Source organism: Gavia stellata, chromosome 32 (genome assembly GCF_030936135.1).
Source record: "Gavia stellata isolate bGavSte3 chromosome 32, bGavSte3.hap2, whole genome shotgun sequence".
In the NCBI taxonomy this organism is placed as follows: domain Eukaryota; kingdom Metazoa; phylum Chordata; class Aves; order Gaviiformes; family Gaviidae; genus Gavia; species Gavia stellata.
Window position 1 is genome coordinate 1,168,183 of NC_082625.1, and position 21,444 is coordinate 1,189,626.

The window sequence follows — 21,444 nt, forward strand, 5'->3', positions numbered from 1 at the left end:
GCTGCTCCCAAAGCTGGGCAAAGGGCTGGCTGCCGTCCCCCAGCTTGGCGCCGCACCCAGAGCCCGGCCGCTCAAGGCCTGGCACAAAGCCCACTTGATATTTTTATCCCCAGCATCCGTGTTGTTTTGAAGCTGTCCGCTTTTGTTTTTTTTTTAACACAGCCCTCCCCTGTCCCACCCTGGCTTAGAGGTGACAGCAATAGCAACACACCCTCTGCCCCTACAACCTGAGCCCAGAAGGCATCGGCTGCCCTAAGATGGCCCCGGGCACGGGGTCCCAGCACCTCCGATACAGCCTGGGGGAAGGTACAACCTCCCGAGGACGCCTGGCAGCGTGCGGGGTCCAGGCCACGCTCCCCAGACCCCCTGTTCTGGGAAGAGCTGTACTGGCCATCTCTGCCCCACTCCCAGGCCTGCTGCCCAGGCAGGAACATCTGAGGGGCTCAGGGCAGGACATTCCAGTAAACACAATGGTTTACAAGCTCTGGGATCTCCCCATCTTTATTCCACAGCTGCCAGCTGCCCAAAGACGGGGAGAGCACGATGCCCAACGCAGCTTCTCAGGCTGCTTGTTTCGTGCTCTGAACAGTAAGTCTGCCTCAGGGCACAAAACAAGCCAAGCCCGGTGGGAAGTCTCAATTCTTAGAAAGAAGGGATTTTAAAACAACGATTCAAGTTTGGTAGCTCCTCTCACCCTCCTCCCCGGCTACGAACGAGGCCGAAACTCACCCTCGTGCAGAAATCAGGTTCAAAGTTCAGCCAATTTGTGTGGGCTACCGACAGCCCCATCCCCCTTGGGGGGGTGACAAAGGCAATTCAACTCCCTCTGCAGAGCTGTCACCACAGAGCCCTGGACCAGGGCTGAATCCGGCTCCTGAAGCCCAGGATGAGCTTGGAGCAGGATCCTGGAGGAACAGCTCCAGGGAGGGGCCGGCCCAGGATGCGTTTGGTGACAGAAGTACCGGGTATCGCTTGGCCTGAGAGGACTGGTGCGTAGACAAAGGAGCTGGCTTGATTCAAACGGGCTGGGGCAGTTTCTCAGCAGGCCGAAGGCAGCGAGTTGCTCTCCACCTTCAGTCCTTTGCTGGCCAGGAAGGCGTCCTGCTTGGGCTCGCGGCCCAGGAACTTCCTCAACATGTCGGAAGCATCCAGGGAACCGCCGGGATGCAGGATGCAATTCCTGTAATCCATGCCCACCTGCGAGGAGAGAGAGACAGGGGTATGCGTAGGACACCCGCCCTCCCACTGATGCTGCCGTCTCCCACCACCTCTGGCAGGGGAGGCAGCCCCTGCCACACGCCGAGAGCCCGGCGGCGCAGGATGTCCTCCCTACCTTACAGTTCATGATCCCCTCCTGCTTGAAGCGCGTGTGGAACATATCCATGGAGTACACTTCGCTCCAGAGGTAGCCGTAGTACTGGGCATCGTAGCCTCCGGCCAAGTGGCCAAATGTAGCGGGCATGTTTGTACCTTTGCGGCAAAGGAAGGGAAGGAGCGTTAACGTGAAAGGCTGCTGAACAGCTCACAGCATGGAAAAACCCCTCCGTACTGTAAATATGTCAGAGCAGGCACTGGGTCAGCTTGTTCACAATCCCAGGGGAAACAGGGAAGAACTTTACAGTTATTTTTGTATGGTTTCAGTCCTGCTTTTCCTGGAGCCAGCAGAAAATGTCCCCACCGAGCCAGCCTGAAGGCCCAGCCGTGAAAAGAACCTGCTGAGCCAAGCTGGCAGGCCAGGCCTAGAGAGATGGCGAGAGCGGGACCCCCAAGCCCCCGGGTACCTGGGGTGGCAGGGACGCCCAGCACCTCTTCACACAGCCGGGCAAACACCTCCACGGGGTCAGCCTTCGTCTGGGTGTGCAGTGCCTGGTCCACCTTGGCCAGGACAATCTGACGCAAGTTGAAAAGACCTGTTCCCAGAAAGAGGAGGCAAACTGAGCTCCTGCCTGCAGGAGCATCTCCGAGGCCGGGTCGCAGCAGGGCAGGCTGGGGAGCTCCCACAGTTCTCCCCACACCCAACTTCCGACCCGCTTCCCCAGACCAGCCCAGTTAAGCAGCGCCAGCTCAGCCCTAAGCCTGCAGACAATCCCTGCCTCTCCCAGCACCTCTTCTCACTGTGCCACCACCCAGCCCGCTGCACCTCCCACCACACCACCCTCGCTCTTCCCAGATTAAGAGCAGGCAGATGTGGCTCCTTCCCCCCAGTCCTCTCAGTCCCCACAGGGAGCAAGACAAAGCCTTTCCTCTACCCAGCCAGGTCACTAAGGGTCCCTTCTCCTCCCCACACACAGGGGACACCACGGCAAGGCTCTGCCCTCGCTCCCCTCCGGCCCCTCTTCGCTGGCTCCTCTGCAGGGACCCACCTGTGTTTGCCTGCCGGGATTTAATGAGCTTCTCCAGCAGCTCATCAGGGATGGGGCTTCCAGTTTTGTAGTGCCTGGACATGCGCAGCAGCGGCTCCTTCTCCCACACCCAGTTCTCCAGCATCTGCGATGGTGCCTCGACAAAGTCCCGCTCCACGTGTGTCCCACTGAACATGGCAAACTCCGCCTAGGAGACACAGCAAGCTTAGAGCGGGGCATCATTTAATCCCACAGGAGAGCATGACAGGGGGAAAGGGAACAAACCAACCCTCTGCCAGCTCAGCCCGGCCTCACCTGAGAGCACAGCTGGTGCATGACATGCCCAAATTCATGGAAGTACGTCTCCACTTCATCGTGCTGCAGCAGGGAAGGTGCATCCGGTGTGGGCTTGGTGAAGTTGGCCACCATGGCAGCCACCGAGATCTGCCGGCTGGAGTCCGGCAAGAGGCAGCCCGGCTGCAGGCCGAAGCAGGCTGCGTGCCCGTACTTCCCTTCCCTATGCCAGGAAGAGGAGACTGTTACACGGATCCTCCCCCATGGCCAGCCACGAGCTACCACAGTCCTGCTCAGAGCAGAAGCCCCTGGTGACCCCGTGCTCCTGGGACAGCCTTGGCTGAGTACACACCGCTCCCCCCGCACGGCCACGCGTCTGGGGGCAGGACGGCCTCTCCTCTTCCCCAGGCGCGTGGCAGGCTCTGCTCCCCGCACCCTAGCCCTCCTCCCTCGCTTCGCCTTGCCCAAGGCCTCACCGCGGGTACAGGTCCAGGTAGAATTTGCCAATGGTCTCCCCAGAGGAGGTGTCCTTCACCGTGTAGAGCTGGACGTCCTCGTGCCAGACCTGAGCCTTCTCTTCCAGATGGAAGGTGAGCCCCAGCAGCTCCTGGTAAATGGCCAGCAGGCCTGTGGTGACCACCTGCATGGGGAAGTACTCCTTCAGCAGATTCTGGTCCACGCTGTACTTGGTCTCCTCCACCTGGTTCATGTAATAGCGCATGTCCCAGGCATTGATGCGGTTGTCAAACTCCAGGCCGCGCTTCTCGCATTCTTTCTTTTTCAGGTCCAGGATCACAGCCCGTTCCTTCTCCCCAAGGGGTTTTAGCTTCTGAGACAGCTCATCTGGGAAAACGAAGGCAGACAGGGTTAGTGTCCGGGGCTGAGAGCAGCACACACGGCTCAGCACATGTCCCTGCTCTTCCCCTCCACAGCCAAGTGCCGTACCCAGGAACGTAGCCACTGTCTTGCTGCTTTTAGCCATGTTCATCTCCAGCACAAAGTCCGCGTGCGTGTTGAAGCCCAGGAGACTGGCTTTCTGAGCACGCAGGTCCACCAGCTCCTTGAGGATCAAGCAATTTTCCTGCAAGGTAGAGTCAGCCAAAGAGTGAAGTGGGGTATGCAGGCAAGAAAGGAAGCACAAGTCCCAGTGTGGAAAGAAGCACAGATCTCAGACAAGACCCCTTCAGTGCCTGGACCTGACCTGGCATCCCACCTGGCCCTGCTGGCAAGCAGCGAGGCCCACCTACCTCTTTGCACCTGGAGTTGAACATTTCCTCCACCTTCCTCCTCGTCTCAGGCACGTAGCACTTCTTCAGGAGAGGGAAATAGTGCGGGTATTTCAAGGTGACTTTCAGCTTGCCATCCTCTGTCTTCTCCAGGGAGTTCAGGAAGTCCTCAGGGAGTCCCCCTGAGAAAAGAGCAGACAGGACTGATGGAGAGCTCAGGCCTCTCCAGAAATACCAGCTCTGGGATGGAGCACAGGAACAGGCTCCTGCTCCTTGGCCAGAGGAATCCAGGCACTCAGGGCCACACCAGGAGAGAAATAAGCCTCAGTGTTCCATACCTAGTTCCTCCTTCGAGAAGGGCAAGTAGGTGGTGTCTTCGTTGAGGTTCTTGTTGAAGTCTATGCAAAGGACGCTCAGCTTTTTCTTAATAGCTTTAATTTTCTTTAAAATATAGATGAAGAGAGAAAAGTCAGTCCAAAGGGGGAAGTCAAACAGCACCGTTCACTGTCTCCAGCCAGCAGCCTGCCTGCTGAGTTGCCCAGCGGTCTGCACTTGGCTTTTATTCAAATGCAACGCTGCAGAATTAATTGCATGCAGGCGCTGAGCTCTCAGCCTAGAACAGGCTCCCTTTGATCCCACCTGGTAGGAAAGCAGCCACCTCAGCAAGGTCCCAGCTGCCTCCTGCCAGCTCAGGAGCTGCAGGTGTTTAAGCAACAACCTCCTCTACCCTTATTTCATTTCACCTTCTCTTCTGTTTTTAACCCAGCTTCAAGTTCCATGACTGGCACATGATAAGAGAGGGAGACCCTGAGCAGCTCAGCCCCCCGCAGCCCGCTCACCCCGACCCCAGCCCCAATGGGGCACCCTGACCGCCCCTCTGCATGTCGGGGACGGGTGCCACTTCCATTCCTGACCTGCACAGCACCGTCTGCAATCTCAGCTTGTCGGGAGCGCCCCGACTCCCAGCATCGACCCCACTTTGTAAACGTCATCCCCATCGAACGGAAAGGAAAAAGAGGGGACCAGAGACATCACCCAATGCACCCAAGGTCACACGAATCGGGGACAAAATTCAGGAGTCTGAGCCTCAGTCTTCTGCTCTAACGCTACGCTGTCCCGTTAGCCTTGCAAGGCCTCTTCTACATGTGCTTACTTTAAGCTCTGCGATCTCACCTCCTGCGTTTCCTCAGGGAGATGGAGACCGTTTCTTTTACCCAATTTGATCAGCCTCTCTAGATATCTCTTTGCTTCAGGCTTCAGCGAAGTGCTCTCTGCTTTCTCCTGTAAAACAAAACCCATGAGCACAGGGAACCGCAGGATCAGGTGTTGCAGAAAGTTGGGTCCTGGGAGGAGTTACAGGTTATTGTAACATCAGTGACCCAGAAGTAGATGGAAACACCCCACAAGAAGGCTTTGGTTTGGTGTATTAGTTCCTGTCGGATTGCTTTAAACATCTCACCTTTATGCTGTATTACAGCACTTTTCAGGGCATTACCCAGCCCCTTCCCCGCGCGAGGCAGGCTGGGTTTACTAACGCTGTTTTACCAAAGGGGTAATCGAGGCCCTGAAGGGGGGCAGAGCCCTCAAACCCCAAGTCCCCAGTTCTCACTAACAGCTGGACCATTCTGCCATGATCACTTGCGGTTCAGCTCCAGACCTGCCTCGGTATCATTCACTTCTAAGTTCCAGGACAAGGGAAAAGGCTTTGTTGTAATTCCAGGAGGTTTCAGTGCCCTGCTCGGGTGTATCACAGACAGAGCATCCTCCCAAGCACAAACCTGGAGCCAGACAATCCTCTGGTACACGTCCTGCCTCATGCTCATCTCCACATCGAACTCCGAGAGCTTCTTGTCAGCCTCGGTGCTCGCTGCACGGATGTCTTTGCAAGGAGAGACGTGCTGGGGGAAATCCAGCATGTTCCGACGGACTGGAAAGAGAGAAGAGGGATTACGGCGAAGGCAATGGCTTCATGTCCCAGAACTGCTCCTGAGTGGGAGTGTACACAGAGAGTCTGTGTTAACTGGGAGCCAGTTTGACGGCCCTGGAGCCTGACCTGCCTGCCCACACAAAGGAAGAGCAAGGCAAGCTGCTGCCGTCAAACCCAGAGCTGTCCTCTCTGAGCAGCACTCAGCCACCCACAGCACCCGTTCACCCCTTCCTTGCTGCCGAGCACAGCTGTCACTGATTTCCCACTGCAATCCATCTTTCTCACAAAACTCTCATGAATTTCACATGTGTCAGATCCCAACTCTTTTGCCCCAGCTACAGCTGGTATCAACAGTTTCAAGAATCACCGGACTTCTATGCTGGCAGACACACAGGCAGCATCGTTGCGTGACTCCTTTCCTTAGAGGACCAGGCTACAAGTGACACACCTTTACTGCAGGCGCTCCTCCAAAGCCACCACGTCCCAGGTGTGCTCTGTCCTGACGTATTTCCATTTTAGAAGTGAAAACAGGGAAAACATTCCCTGCCACCATCTCTGCAAAACCTCAAATAATACAACTCCGGTGGGAAGGCACTGCCTTCCAGGCACGAGAACTCTCCACCCGGCAGAAGGTGAGCAGGCAGCTCCTCTCCAGGGAAAGTGCTGAGAGTTCTGCTGAAGTTAACATTACCCCTGCTTAGTAAGGGCTTTTCCTCTTATTTTAGGAAAAAGAAATCCGAGAGAAGAAAGAGGAGGCTTTCAGGTTGGCTTCTGCTTCATACAGACCTGACACCTCGCAACACGGGCAGTCAGGACAGCTAACAGATGCTGTGAGGCAGGAAGGGGGCTGCGTGACTTTGGCACTCTACTGCTGTAAATAATTAGCCGGAGATATGTCGAAGCCTGCATCGTTTGCCAGCACAATGCCATCGTGTCATGTTATTTTATACATAATCCCTAAAACGACAGCAGTGTTTAAACAAGGCACACGGACAGACATTTATCCGCTGCCTTAGGGGAAAAGTTAGAAGAGAGCTGAAGATTTCTTAGATCATCCAAAACATTTCTGCCAGTGCACAATTTGTTCCCGCTAATGCACCTTGACACATAAAAGCTGCAGACAACCTTGAAAACCTGGCTGCTCCTCCTGCAGACCATCCTGCTGCCAAAGTGCCGCCCTCATTTTAGGCTCGCTCTTCCGTTCCAAATCTACTCTAGTCTTTGTACTTACATCTAGCTGTATAAACATTAACTGGAAAAAAACCCAACGTACTGCTGAGGGGGCCAAGGGAAGAAAAAAGGAGAGGACAGTACAGAGCAAAAGAACGACCAGAAAAAGCTTAATAACACGTTGATTTCCAGAAAGCCAGTACTCCCTCTCGGTGTACGCACCTGTATATTCCACTTCCACATCAGCCAATGCCTTGAGAGTGTTTTCATAGGACACCTCGCCCTGCTCCTGGGAGCCCACCCGGTCGTACACAAGCTTGGTCCTCTCCGTGAGCTCTGCGGCCATGTTTTCTATCTGTTCGGCAGTCAGGTCCCATCTTAGCTGATTTGCCAATAGCCTGGGGGACTGGCTGTCCACAACGTTACCTGGGAGGTGGGGAGGAAACCGAGGTGGGGAGGAAACCGTCTGTGAGATGCCCCTCACAGGGGCTGGGAAGAAAATTCAGCCGCAGAGCTAAAGCTCGATAAAAGCACTTAAAGGAGAGGCCCAGCAAACAAACCGCACTGATGAGCAACCGGGCTTCTAAGGAAGCAGGGCGCCGGCCGCAATCAGCAGCCGGATTATTTTCCGGGCACTGTTTACCCTCCCAGTCATGCCAACCCCTTCACAGAAACCTGACTCCCTCCCCGCTCGCTCTTCGCCGTGCCCCTGGCAGGTGCCGCTGCCCACGGGGGGGGGGCGGCTGTCGCAGCCCGGGAACAAGGCTGTCCCCTGCCCGGGGCGGGAGCCGTGGGGCAGAGAGGTGACAGCGGGGGCCGCAGGAGACCACGGCCTCCCTCCACGGCCCTTGGGGGGCTGCCCCCGGCTCCCTCCTCCTCCCGCCACCCACCCCTCTCTCCCCCTTGCCACGCCACGCCACGCCACGCCACGCCACGCCAGCCCCTCGCCCTTGCCCTCCCCTCCCCTCCTCTCCCCCGCCGCCCCCCCCATGCGCTCCCACCCCGCCCCAGCCCCCTCGCTGCCCCCCGGCTCCCCCCGCCGCCGCCCGGTACCTGTGGGGGGGGCCATGCCGGGGGTGCCGGGGGTGCCGGGAGGCCCCGCTCTGCTGACGAGGCCGGGAGGAGACCGCGCCGGCCCCACGCACGGAGCATGTGCCCCAACCATAGAGGCCGGCAGAGAGAGCGGCCGCGCCGAGGGATTCTGGGAGAGTGGAGGACTGGGCCGCTCTCCGCTTCCCTTCACCCCGTCCGGGCCGGGGGGAGAGGCCCATCCGCCCGCACACGTAGAGCCCCATCCCTGCCCCGGCCCTCAGCCGCGGCGGCGACGCCACGGGCCCGGCAGCGGGAGCGGACCCCGCCGCGAGCAGCGACGCGGCCCGGGGCTGCCGCCCGCCCGTTCCCATGGCAACGCCCCCTCTCTATGGTAAAATTCAGGGAGGAGCGACAGCTGCGCTTCCGGCCTCCGGCCCCGCCCCCGAGGGGCAGAGATTGCGCATGCGTTGAAGACTCGGCGCCTGCGTGGTCGCCTCCTCCCGGCCGTATAGGGGCGGGGCCGGGGTAGATAAGGCCTAGCCGCAGCGCAGGCGTGCCCTGGGTGGAGGCAGTGCGCAGGCGCGGTGGGCGCGGCGCATGCGTAGAGCTGAGCCCGCCCCGGCTGAGGCGAGTGTCGGGGTGCCCGGTGAGCGGGGCGGGGGGCGGAGGGGGGTCGGGCTGCGCTGTGCTCCGCGCCGGGAGCTGTCTGCCTCCCGTCCTGGAGGGGCAGCGGCTGGGTAGGGTGTCGCGGCGGGGCCTAGCGCTTCCCTCGCCCGTGGTCCGCTGTGGGCCGGGCCCGGGGCTATGGCGGGGTGTGCCCCCCGCCCCGACCCGTGCAGGCCCCGGGCTGCGGGCGCGTTGCTCTCTCCGGGAGGGAGAGCCCTGCCGCTGCTCCCGTCTCCCCGCGAACGGGGCTGCCCTGCCGGGAGCGGGGCGGTGGCCTGGGGCCCGCCGCGCCCCTCAGGCCTGCCTCCCTTCTGCCTGCCCGGGGGCACCGGTGGGAGCTGCGGCCTGGACTGTTGTCAGGGACCCGGCGCTGTGGCTGAGGACAGGTGCCTTCCTCCTGTCTGCATGCCCCCGGGGGCCTGGGAGGGTCTGTGGGCTCTCTGGCCTCGCTTGTCACCGGGGCTGGGGGCCTGGCACAGGCTTTCACCCAAGGCATGCACCATGCACCGCGATGCCTGTCTGTGTCTGGGACCTGTGGTATCTTTGGTGTCTTTCAGTGCGCTGGGGCCAGCTTTGCTCTGTTGGGCTCTCTTTTACAGTGGCTGTGTTTAAGCAATTTAGTTTCTCTATTAAATGACCCTAAATGGTTTGCTACAAGTGCAGTTAAGCATTCTGGAGAGGCAGAGCACTGCAGCTCAGCAGCAAGGCCATGCGAGCAGCTGTGTCTGTGGTGCTTGCAGGACCTGCATCGGAAGCCCCAGCCTTGGGATGTGCTTGTGGGGGTCACTTTGCTTTGGGTCCTCACTCTCCTTTACCATCAGCACCCTGGTGGGGCAGGTGATGTAGGCTGGCGAGCAGTGCAGAGGATTGGCAGCTCTGAACCCCAGCTCTGCCTACAGTGGCAAATTGCTTCAGCCCTTGTTTTTGTTTCAGAAGCAAATTATGCTCTGAAAGCAGAAGACTGCGGTTTTTTAGTGGTGAACTCCTCAGTGCTCAGTTTGGCTAGTCCTGGTCAGTCAGAGACATCTTGGTAGCCCAAGTGTCTGCAGCATCTCTGAAGCATTTCCCTCGGCAGGAGCCTTGTGGGGCAGGACTGTGCTGTGCAGCTTGTGCTGAAGAGGGTGCATTGAGGCCCAGAGGGTTCATGTAAAGGGGTTGTGATTACAGCAGAGAGTTTAATGAAGGCTCTGGAGGCCTTGGCCAGTCCTGAACAACTTCCTTATCCCCCACATTCATACTAGGGGAGAGCAGCGGGAAAGCCCTTGGACTTCTTGTTCATCAAGTCAGGTAACTTTTCTCTCTGCAGATTTTTTAAAGTTATAAGAAGTCGAAACAAACTCTTCACAGCCTCCCAGAATGGCAGACCAGAAGCGCCTTGCCTACTCCATCATCCAGTTTTTACATGACCAGCTACAGAATGGGGGTCTGTCTCCAGATGCTCAAGAGAGTTTGGAAGGTAGGTGGTCGTATGCACTTCCCTGTTCGTGTGTCTAGGTCTGTCAGCCCAACGCATGGGGAAATTTGAACGGTTACTCTGCTCTGCCTCTTACTTGGCTGGGCTGTTCCTAACATCAAACCTTGCTCAAGGTCTGAAATTAATTTGTTGCCTTGGGGAGGTATCCAGGGCATGAGGGATGCTGATTGCTTATCTGATTTCTTGGTATCTCTTTTAAAAGCAGATTAGCTTGAGGAAGGGATATACCTGGGATCAAAAGCCTCCCTGGGTTTGTGACTAAAAGTTTTATCTTAAATGAGGTGGAGTCAGGAGGCTCGTAGTGTAGTGTAAAATGAGAACTTTGTCGTTGTATGGAAGTGCTTTATACTTGCAGAGTGCTTTTCCCATTCTGCTATTGAAATGCTTTTGCACAGCACACCTTGGAGTATTTATACAGGCTTTTCAGAGGGCTTCACTGGTAACAAGAGCACACTGATCTTAAAAGATCCACTTAAGGAGCTTATGCTTTAGTCTTTGGCCTGTACATTTGTCCCACTGAAAGAGAGCGCAGGCACGTCTGCAGAGAGTGGGGTACATTCCTGGGCGAGGCAGGAGAAGAGGGCAGGAGGAGGGTGTTGGGTCGAAGGAGGCGTTTATTCCTGGTGCTTTTGGACTGTGAAATATGGCATGAGCTCTGTAAAACTGAGCTCTGTGTCACTGAGGTTCCCCTTTGTGTTGGGAATGGCTTCCTGACCATGTGCCTGATGAGGGAGGAGGTGGTGGTTTGGTGTCCATGGACCTCTGTGTGGCCACGGTGCTTCACAGAGCAGCTACCCTCTAGCAAGTGAAACATGCTGGTCTCTCCTTGCTCTGTGCCACCTGTGGCTGTGGGGATGCTGGCAAAGCCCCAGTTTGATTAACTTCTACCCCCAGCACCTGCTCTGGAGTCACCTGTGAGGATGGGAGTTGTGACTGACTCAATCCAGGAGCTTGATCTCCAGAGCTAAGGTTTGCCCAGCTCTGAGGTGTTGGCAAAATTTGAGGATATGGCCCAAGTATCAAGTCTGGTGTGTGAAATTGTGGGTTTTTTCCTGGTATGTTCAACAGTGAGAAATTTAGGTGCTATGGGAGGAGCCTAAGTATTTTGGTGGAGTGGGGAAAGCTAATTACCTGACTCTTCTCGTCCAGTGGCCATCCAGTGCCTGGAGACAGCATTTGGGGTCTCGATGGAAGACCAAGGCCTAGCTGTGTCCCAGACTCTTCCTGAAATATTTGAAGCTGCTGCAGGGAAGGTGAGTGCCCTAAAATATGTGCTGAGTTTCCATTTAAGCAGCGAGCTCTGCTTGATTTCTGTGGCAGTGCTGCCCCCTCGGAGGTGTGTGGGAGTGAAATGTTTTGGGCTTGACGAGCTGGTGCTTGGGAAGGGGGAGGTCTAGTACATCTCAGTGGGAGTCCTTACCACAGTGTTCTTCCTTTCCTTGTAAGGAGCCTGAACACATCCGAACAAATTCGGAGCCCATCACCCCCTCTGAAGATGATATAGCTGAAGCTGAAAGACTCAAGACTGAAGGTAACGTCCTCTGGAGCTGGTGTATAATGAGGTTTAGATGGTAGTGGGGAGGGAGGCTTAATTCACTCAGCACCTAGGGAATGCTTGGAATGGGGAAAAAAGCAAATGGGATCAACCCTTCCATTTCTGCCTGTTTCTCTGCTTGTGCTCCAGTGTGTGTAGGTTGGCATAATTTAGCTGCCACAGAGCCTAGATGGACAGCTGGGTCAGCATTTTCTTCTGCTTCCAAAGAAGCCTGCGCTGTGTAGAACAGGGCATCTTTCCTGTTGAGCTCTCCTCTGCATGTTGCCTTTTCTCTGCCGTGCAAGAGGGCATGATTAGTGCTGAAGCACAATGGAGAGCTTTCTCTGAGCCAACACACTGCAGTGCTTTTCAGGACATGGTGCTGCTTTGGGGAGGCCTGAGGTGGGAGGACAGCTGAGGGTGCTTAGGGGGCTTGTGGCATCAGGCACCCTGGAATTGCCAAAAATGTGGGTCCCCTACCTCGCTGCTGAACATGCCTCACACTTGCAAGGAGTTTGACTGACCTGCAAAAGTCGCTGGTTTCTCTCTTGTTCTATTTTCCCAAGTAGAGCGTAGATCCAGGCCTGTTGCTTTTGTTTGTCCCCATTTTTCACTTGTTAAGGACCCTTTTCGCCATCTTTTTAGGAAATGAACAAATGAAGGCAGAAAACTTCGAAGCTGCTGTGTCTTTCTATGGAAAAGCAATTGAATTAAATCCATCCAATGCTGTGTATTTTTGCAACAGGTACTGATTATCTTTCTCCACCCTTGTATACCTGTGTTTTTGTTTTTAGTACTTATATCCAAGACTCTTGAATGGTCAAAATCCCTTTTTTACAATTCTGTAGACTACTTGTTCTGTTGCTTGCTCTTTGTGTGTCTTTTTTTAAGCTCATAGTGACACACTTTCCTGTGCCTCCTGCCAGCTCTGTGCCCTGGCATCTCTAGATAGGATGTGGGTGTGGAAACAAACTCTTATTAGGCATTAGAGGAGATATAAGGATGCCAAGAAATATTGTCTGCTTTCATGCAATTAACTCTTAAGTGGGATAGAGAGCCCAGCTTTGAGAGACTGTGTTGATAATAAAAACAAAGGAGTGAAATGAGGCAAGTTGAAGGCTTGCTATTGAGAATTAGATAAGCTGATGTGTGTGCAAAATGGTATGCAAGTGAATTTCCTATTTTTTCAGTTCCAAGCAAAAGTGTTTGAAAGTTGATGGGAAGACAATTGTTGAATAAAACAGACTTTGAATCAGGAATTGTTTAGTTATGTGCTTATGTGTACGTACATACAGCTGGCTATGTAAGTAACATGTCTGCACATGTGCTAATGATGTTGTGAGGTGTTTCTTGGGGTGAGGAACTGCCACTGATGCTTTTAGCTAAGCTAAAGACCCATGAGGTTTTGGGCAAGTGCCCTGTCATCTAGAAGAGCTGTGAGACTGAGGCTTGAAAGAGCAGGTTATGGCTTCAAAAACAGTTTTCCCTCTTATGTGGAGTGTGTGGGGAAATGGATGAAATGGTCATTATGACTAAGAAATCAAGGCATAAGGGAAGCTGAGAGAGATTGAGCCAGCAAGCGTGATACTTGCGTGCCTCCCTGGAGCCCAGGCTCCTCTTGGAAAGTCCATAAGGAGGAGTAAGAGCCTGGATTTATTTGCAGTAGGAGCGGAACGTGGAGCTGGGTGTTTGGACAGCAGCCTGCTCGCCTAGATATGGCCTGGATTTATGTCAAGTTCACACTTGACTTTGCCTTGTACAACAGGGGTGACCTTGATCAGCATATTCAAGCTGATAAGTCTTTTCTGCACATCTTTTCCCATTCCCTCCAGAGCTGCTGCATACAGTAAACTAGGAAATTATGCCGGAGCAGTGAGAGATTGTGAAAGAGCTATAGGCATTGATCCAAACTACAGCAAAGCTTATGGCAGAATGGGGTAAGTAAGAACAGGGGGTTTTGTGCCAGAATGTAAATCTCAAAATGTCTTGTGGCAGTGATGCTATCAGGGGTGTTCTGCCCTGGAATGCCATGCAAAAATACCTAGTGTTTCACCTCTGCTGGGGGTGGAGGAAGACTGCAAGTGCTTCTCTAACTCTGACTTTTAATTTTATTTCCACTTTAATAGCTTGGCCCTCTCCAGTTTAAATAAACACACAGAAGCTGTCGTTTACTACAAAAAAGCCCTGGAGCTGGATCCAGACAACGACACATACAAATCAAACCTTAAAATAGCTGAACAGAAAATGAAGGAGACTCCTAGTCCAGTAAGTTCTGAAACTAATGCTTGTTATATGTGGGTGAGATTAGAAGGAGGCTTCTTCACTGTAAGTGCTGACAGGTGCTGTCTGGCAGAGCCTTGATGACCTGGGTTGTGTTTAGAATACAGATCTTGTATGCAGACAGGGGAGATAGTTCATGTGAATGTTTCCACTAAATCCAGAGAGGGTAACTTCTCTCACTGCTTGAGCACAGTCACCTTGGGCTTGTTTGAAAGAGCTGGAAAATGAAACTGATTAGAAGGCAGTGTTTTGAAACAGTAATTTTGCCTTAAGCATGTTTTCTAGTCACTACTCCTAAAATCCAGCTTGTTTTTTTTCTAATGACCTATTAGCAATACCAAAAGGGCATTTTAGGTGGCTTTTTTCTTACAAAGATTGTTTTCTTAAGAAAAGAAACATGGAGCTTTCCTAGCCAGAAAGCTGGTGACTGCACTGCTGACACATTCCATGCAGAAACAGTTAGTGTATAATTTTGAAGGGATTTTAATTTTCTAAAGACTTCTCCAGTGCAAAGGTGACCAAGTGGATGTGTTTAATTTGGCAGTTGTAATGGGTTACAGCTGTACATCACTAATGTGACTCAGCTGGTGAGAGAGGTGATCAGTAAGTCATGTAATGCAGACATCTGTCCTTTGACTCCCTTAGTGAGCCTAAATCCCCCAAGGCTGTCTGACTCAGATTTACAGAAAGGGTATGGACAGAGCCTCTTCCCTTTGTCATGGTTTAAGGGCCAGATTTACACTGGGAGTAAAGCATTAACGTAATTTTCATTGTAATGTGCATCAGGAAGTGAGAGGATGTCGTCATCTGCGTGTGGTTTCTTTGTTCTTACAGACTGGAGGTCCAGGAGGATTTGATTTAGCTGGCTTGCTGAACAACCCCGGCTTCATGAGTATGGTAAATCTGGCCACAGCTCACAGCCAGGCTGTATGGTCTGTGTGCTGGTCTGTTCAGGATGAAATGTATTGGTACATGGCGCGGGGAGCTCCTGTGTTGCTTTAGCGGTTTGTTTTCACTTCATTTCTTGGTTTCAGTGTTGCTGTGTGGAAACTGCTTGTATTTCACTGGGGTCGAATGAAGAGCCAGTGACTTACAGGCTTCTCCTTGTGATATGCTGGATGTGAAAGGGTGCCTGTTCTGCATTACCAGCCTTGTCTTGTGTGTTGTGCTGTGCTCCTCTTGGCTATTTTTGTCCTATTGATCTGTTTCCAAGTATTTCTGCCTTCACTTTGTTTGGAGTTGAATGGCATAACATCTGCATATCTACCCAGTCATTTCTGACTAAATAGGGTGTCATTTTTTCTCCCCTCTTTAAATAGGCATCTAACCTAATGAACAATCCACAAGTACAACAGCTGTAAGTTTGATCCCATCTTGTATTTCCTCTTTGAATTGCTTGTTTGAGGCTCTGTGTGTGTTTGGCATTTGCAGTAGGTCTGAACTGGTGGGAGCGGGAGGGTATTTGGGCCAGAGGTATGGAGGGCAGCCTTTAAATCAGTCCAGTTGCCTGAGCTAGTGTGTATTTTGAGTAGCCTGGACTGTGCTGAAGAGGGATCTTAGTATAAAGGTTTGCAGAAGGGAGGCAGGATAGATAGTGGCACTGGAATTGGGTTTGGGACGCTTGGGATCAGTTTGGCCCTACTGCACAGTATTTATGTGACCTAGAGACAGGATTTCACAGCTCTGTCTCAGTTAGAACGAGAATATTTCTGTTCTTTGTGCTACAAGGTTATGGGGATCAATTTACAATGTTTGTGAGATGCTTAGATAGTGTAAAGTCATAAAATTAATAAGGCACATACCTCTCCTGACCATCCTTTCAGAGCACAGGTAGGCAGTGAGGTAGAGACCTTCTAGAGCCCATCCTTTGATTACCAGATGAGATAATTTGGCTAAAGAGCTGAATGTCAGCCACTGTTTCCATTTGCTTCTGCCTGCTCCTTCCACTGCTGTTGCCAACTGAGTTTCTGTGCCAGATGCAGCCTGAGGACTTCCAGAAGAAGGGGCTGTTCACCATGGGTGAATTGGTGTTTAGGCTGTCCTGTCAGTAGATACCGTTTGCTGCAGAGCAAGCAATTAGCTTGTGTGAGGAAGGGCAGTGTTTTAAATACAACATGGGGCTTGCACATGAAAGGGGAAATCTCTGTGAATACAGTAGCTGACACTATCATAAATATTTCTACATATTGTGCACTTCAATGTTACAGTTACTCTTCTGCAGTTAATGTACAAAAAGTTGTTGCAGAAGATTTCCTTGCAGATATCATCATAATCTGTGTGGGAAGGAGTTCCCATTACGCTGATGCTCCCCTCCCAGCATAAACCAAACAATTTCTGTGGTTCTTTCCTTCTCTGAGCAATGACTGTTATTTCCACAGCATGTCTGGGATGATTTCGGGTGGCCACAACGCCATGGGAGCAGCAGGCACCAGCCCCTCTACGAATGATCTCGCCAGCCTCATACAAGCGTGAGTATGGAACTGGGTGTTCCCCATTGCCTTGGTCAATAAATGGATTTTGGGTTTTTCTGACAAAAAGTGGAATCTTAATTTAACAGTTGAGCAACGCTTAAATGTTGGGCAAAGTACTGCCTCTTTTTGTGATGTGAACTGTTTGTTAGAGTGGAGTTTTGACGATTGGCCGTAAAGAATTTCCTGGCACCAGACCGTGTTTGTGTGTGTGAGAACACTCATGGGACTGTTGCTTGTTGTCCTTCAGGGGCCAGCAGTTTGCTCAGCAGATGCAGCAGCAGAATCCGGAACTAATAGAGCAGCTACGAAGCCAGATTAGGAGTCGAACTCCAAGTGCCAGTAACGAAGATCAACAGGAATGAGCAATCCAGGTGAGGCTGTAGCCGGGAGTGCTGCTGTGCTGTGGCCAGCTGAGTGGGAATTTCTGTATTTGGCTGCAGTATCTGTCTTGTGCCTTAATTTAGCAATTTGATGTGTCTCCCCTCCGTACAGACTGGGTTCTCTGCATGAGTACTGCTAGTACCATGCCTCAGATGCAAGGCTCAGCCCTGAGGAGTGGTGAATAAGAACTTTCTTCACACACTGTGTGACTGGCAAACGAGTTTCATTATCTAGCGGTCATGGTGGTTAAAGGGACACTTTATTTCCTGAAAGACTGAATTTGCAAATGTCTTGTCTTCCTGTCTCTGCAGCGCAGTCCGTGGGAACTATGTTCTTTGCTTTAAAAACTGGAAGCCATGTGCGTGTTGCCATTTCTTGAGTTGGAAGTGTCCAAGACGGGGGGAAAAATAGTGGAAAACCAAAATACTTTATATGACCTGCATGTTAAAGACAGAATCACGCTTTCTTTCCCTAGTCTTCGTCCCTGCTCCTCCCCCTCAGCCTTTCCATTAGTCTTTTTTTCTTCTGGAAGATCCAGCAAGCTGAACACAAACCAGCATCAACAGTCTTTCTAAAGAAACTCAGAAAATTAACTACACTGTTACATTTCTATGTTATTTGCTACATGGGAATTTTTTAACCCGTTTTTGAAGAACGATGCACTCTTCACTACAGGATGTCTTCACTTTCCTGCCCATGTACCACTTCAAGGAAGTGTTCAAGTCCTACCTAACCCCTGTCCTGCCCCATTTAACCTTCCTGCCCGTTACGAGACGGTAGTGTTTGAACACTCTGGAGATCACGGGACCTTCTTGCCTCCAGGAACAGGGTTTCTGTTGACTTAGATTCACCACGTTTCTCATTCAGGTCTGTAGCAGCATTGCCAGCGTTGTTAATACACGGGAGTTTGGTGGTCGCCTCTCAAAGGTTAGTGTAAATGTGTTGGGCTTGGGACTGGTAGAACATGCCCATGTGCGACTACTCCTTTAGTGAGTGTTTCCAGGTATGCTTCTTGGGGTTCTTTCCCGGTCCTGACAAAATTTGTCTAGTGTTTAGTAATTATGGCTATGTTGTTGGAATGATCCAATCTGTGAACTAGTCCGGTGGACAGTAAGAAAGATATATGATGTTTTTTGGTGTTTAAAAGGGTTTTTTCTTCTGCTTTTTTTAATCTGTCTTTTATGCATGTAAGTAATCAACCTGGTTGACTGTGCTAATGGTAGGAGCAGAGGGTGCCTGAGTAGAGAGCAGAAGGAATAAAAATGCTGCTTGGATAGTCAGAAAGCAAGTGGCTGCTGGTTTGACACAGGGGATTGGCGAGGAGCGGTTACACCTCGGCACAGTGCATGAGACGAGGGGGGAAAAGCTCCTGTAGCCAACTCAAGTGACCTGCAGCGTTCCGCCCCTCTAGAGTTAACCGTGTCCTTCCTTGGGTGAATAGAAAGCTCTGGCCAGTTCCCCTAGAAGTCAGTAGTTGAGGCCAGAGACTTTTATATCGACCTCAGAATTTGTTTTAAAGTAGCTTTTTCGATTATGTGGTGGGGAAGGCGTGTTTGGGGCCTGACCGCAAAAAGCGTCTGGTCCAAAGGTGGGTAGGTGTGAGATGGAAAACACCCTTTCAGGAGACCTGGTGGTGTGAGCGAGCAGGTATATCTGAAGATTATTATCAAGAAAAAAGATTTGTAAATGCTACATAAAGTAATATGTTGTTAATGTAACTTGTGAAGAATAAAGTATTTGGACACTTTCTTTGTTATCCCTCTTGCCCAGATGACTGAAGCAAGACCCCGTGTAGGGTCAGGGCTCTGCTCCCTCGGGGCCGTGGCGGCTGCGAGGCCCAACCTGCAGACGGGTTTTATCCCCCTCCCCTGGTTTTTTGTGTTTTCCTGCTGAAATGCTCCTCCTGTGTGTTTCTGCAGCACAGAAATAGAAGTATTTTCTTTCCATTTCTGCCTCCCCTGCTCCCTTTAAGTTCTCTCCAGCTGGTGTTTGTAACCTAGCAAAAGGAGAAGTTTTAGACTGTAGGACAGTGTGGAAAGAAAAAGTTCAAGAATTGTCCAAAAGGAGGAAACTGCAGGGATTTTTTCCTCCCTTCTCAGATGATTTCAGTGCTATTTCCTTTCCTTACCCTGCTTGTTCTTTTGTAGCTGTAGATCTGTTCCTTGTCTCTTGATGGTTTATACCACCAAGTTCAACGTGCAGCTCTCCCCGGAGAAGTGCTCCTGCCCTTGTCAGGCTGTGGCTGGTCCGTGACGGAGGAGGGAAGAGCAGGACCCTGATTTTGGGTGCTGCGGCTCTGGGTACCGCCTGCCCCGCTGTGCCTGCGGCTGAACTGGAAGTGCCGAGCTGGCGGCACGCTTTCCACAGAGCGGGTTTCCTTCCAGACTCCCATTTCCTAACTCCTCTGGGGAGTGTGCTGATAGTGGGGGGGGGGGAAACGGATTTTTTTGGTTCATTTCAGCTTTCCCTGAGGCCTCCTGCAGCTGTGGGTGCTATTGTAACCGAATTCGCAGGTTTCTTCAGCTAAAAGCAGCCGAAAACCTGCGGGAATAAGGGAGTGCGGTGGTGGAGGGCGCTCCTCCTTGGCTGTGGGTCTCCTCCGCCGCTTTGGCCGGCTCCAGCCTGGCCGCGGACCCCGCTGCTTTCCCCGCTCAGCACCGGCCGCCCCGGACAGCTCTGCGGGGCCGGCGCTGCCCCGGAACCCGTCGCCGCCGTCCGCGTTTCTCGCGGGCGCTACTCGGCGGCGCACCGCAACGCTGGGGCGGGCGCTGGGAGAGGACGCCATGCAGGGCGTGGGTGGGCTGACGGGCGGCTCTAGCGGCCAATGGCCAACCGGCCTTTCCGCCGCGGCCAATGGGAGGGCGTCGTGGGCGGGCGCCGTTGCGGAGGCTGCCTGGACGGGGCGCAAGCGGGAGCCGGCGCGTGAGTGGGGGGGCCGAGGGGAGGGGGCCGTTGCCGGGGTAACCGGGGGCGGCGGTTGGGGTAAGGGGGGGCCGGGGGCGGTTTCGTGAGGTAACGGCGGGGGGGGGGGGGGGGGCGGGAGGCGTTACGGGGGTAACACCGGGGCTGGGGGGGCGGTGGCGGGGTTTTGGGGTGCGGGGTGACAGGGCCCCCGGGGAGCGGGGCTCCAGGCTGGGCCCCGTCCCCAGCTGCGAGGGACACCCCGCTCCCCGCCTGCGGCAGGCCTCGGCCGAGCTGCCGGCCACCCTCTCCCAGCACCCCTTGTAGTCCCCCCAGTTTCGGCACCCTTCCGGGCTGCTCAGGCAGCCTTAGGCCTGCTCTGGCGGCCTGGGAGACAGCACCCCAGCACCCCCTTCTCCAGCGTGACCCGGACGATTTCAAGCGGCTTCGGGTGTTGGGGGGTGCTGGGACAAGTGGGGCTCTGGGGCAATCCAGGCTGGTTTCAGCATCACCCTCTCTTCCCTGTGCCATTGTGTTGGGGGCATCGTGAGTGCGTGTTCTTAACAGAACAGCCGAGATTTAAAGGATCACACGTAAGGAGACCCTTTTTTTTCTTCCACAGAGGGTTGTCTGCTTTATCTAATAGCCGCTAAACCAAGCAGTACCTGTCCTGAGTTTATTTTTTGTTATGGAAATTTTCAGGCTAACGAAATAATCCAGACATCGGTGGCCCTGGCTCCTGAACGCTGGGCCGTTGGAAAGAGCAGGCGAGGAGAAACACAAGGTATTTCTCCTGCTTACCATGTCGTTTTTCACTAAGCTGCTTTCCACCCCAGGTCAGGGGCCACTGAAGGGCGGCTGCTCTGCCAACTGTCAGCAGCTTGAGGCTTTACGCTTTGTTGGGGGCTGTTGCTGGGTTAAACAAAGAAAGAAAAAGAAAAATGAAGTTAGGGGGGTTCTGAATTTCTGAGTGGAAGCCAGGAGTGTTCCACAGGAGGTGTGAATTCTGGAAAAGGAGGCTTTTTCTCCTCTCCTCTGTCCTGGGAGCTGTCTGCCTGCCTACCACAGCAGGCGTGGGTGGTGCCTTCGCACCCAGCCAGTGCAGTCATAAGCTCTCGTGATCGGTGATCCCAAGGCGTTGCTAACGTCGTTTTCTGAGAGAGTTCATTTGAGAAGCTTGGCATAACAACAGACCGTCGCTGTGCGAGGTGGAAGCCTTGTCGTTCTGTTGATGCTGAAACTGCAGCGCGTGCTTTACGAAGGCAGCATGACTCCTGGCTGTGTCAGCACAGCACTGATGAGTGTTGGCAGTCCTAGAGTCAACATCTCTGGAGAGGGAGCCTGCTCGTCAGCCCCAGTGACAGGCTGCCTGCTTGCGGAAGCCCTGACAACGTACACTGATATTTCGGGCTCTGGACTTGTTCAGACCTGGCTCGTCTGCTGGGTTCACCAGGGAGTGAGTCAATCAGTGTCACCCGAGCATGGGTTTCTTCTGATGAACATCGCTTCCCATGGACACCCGGCTGAGAACCAGACCTACCACAGACGGCCTGACTGCCCTGACCTCTCTGTTCACTCCTGCTTGAACTGCAAACTTGGAAAAGGGCTTTAAACTCCCTTACCAAGTACAGAGTCATTCAGTCTCCCACTTTCTTTTTAATAAAAGCACCATTTATGCAGCCCGCTGCGCAGAAATGGTGATCGTGATTAATACTGTCAGCCCTCAAGGGAGGCTTTAGCCTCAGG

At 53.3% G+C, this 21,444-nt stretch overlaps 2 protein-coding genes across 2 annotated transcripts; one reads left to right on the plus strand and one right to left on the minus strand.

The window, feature by feature from the left end:
• Positions 1-752: 752 nt before the first annotated feature.
• THOP1 (thimet oligopeptidase 1) lies at positions 753-8,073 on the minus strand. The gene is made up of 13 exons (XM_059831683.1): positions 8,013-8,073; positions 7,182-7,385; positions 5,641-5,789; positions 5,036-5,143; positions 4,201-4,303; positions 3,884-4,044; positions 3,582-3,717; positions 3,113-3,479; positions 2,658-2,859; positions 2,364-2,550; positions 1,782-1,910; positions 1,334-1,470; positions 753-1,197 (listed from the first exon to the last, which is right to left on the minus strand). Exons 1-13 carry the CDS (start codon positions 8,026-8,028, stop codon positions 1,039-1,041), a joined length of 2,058 nt encoding a protein of 685 aa, XP_059687666.1. The 5' UTR covers positions 8,029-8,073; the 3' UTR covers positions 753-1,038.
• Positions 8,074-8,609: 536 nt separating this feature from the next.
• Positions 8,610-18,539, plus strand: SGTA (small glutamine rich tetratricopeptide repeat co-chaperone alpha). Its single transcript, XM_059831721.1, has 12 exons — positions 8,610-8,637; positions 9,964-10,113; positions 11,281-11,384; positions 11,578-11,662; positions 12,311-12,410; positions 13,498-13,602; positions 13,792-13,930; positions 14,780-14,842; positions 15,265-15,302; positions 16,324-16,413; positions 16,664-16,787; positions 17,109-18,539. The coding sequence occupies exons 2-11, from the start codon at positions 10,014-10,016 to the stop codon at positions 16,776-16,778; spliced, it is 939 nt and encodes a 312-aa protein (XP_059687704.1). The 5' UTR covers positions 8,610-8,637; positions 9,964-10,013; the 3' UTR covers positions 16,779-16,787; positions 17,109-18,539.
• Positions 18,540-21,444: the final 2,905 nt, after the last annotated feature.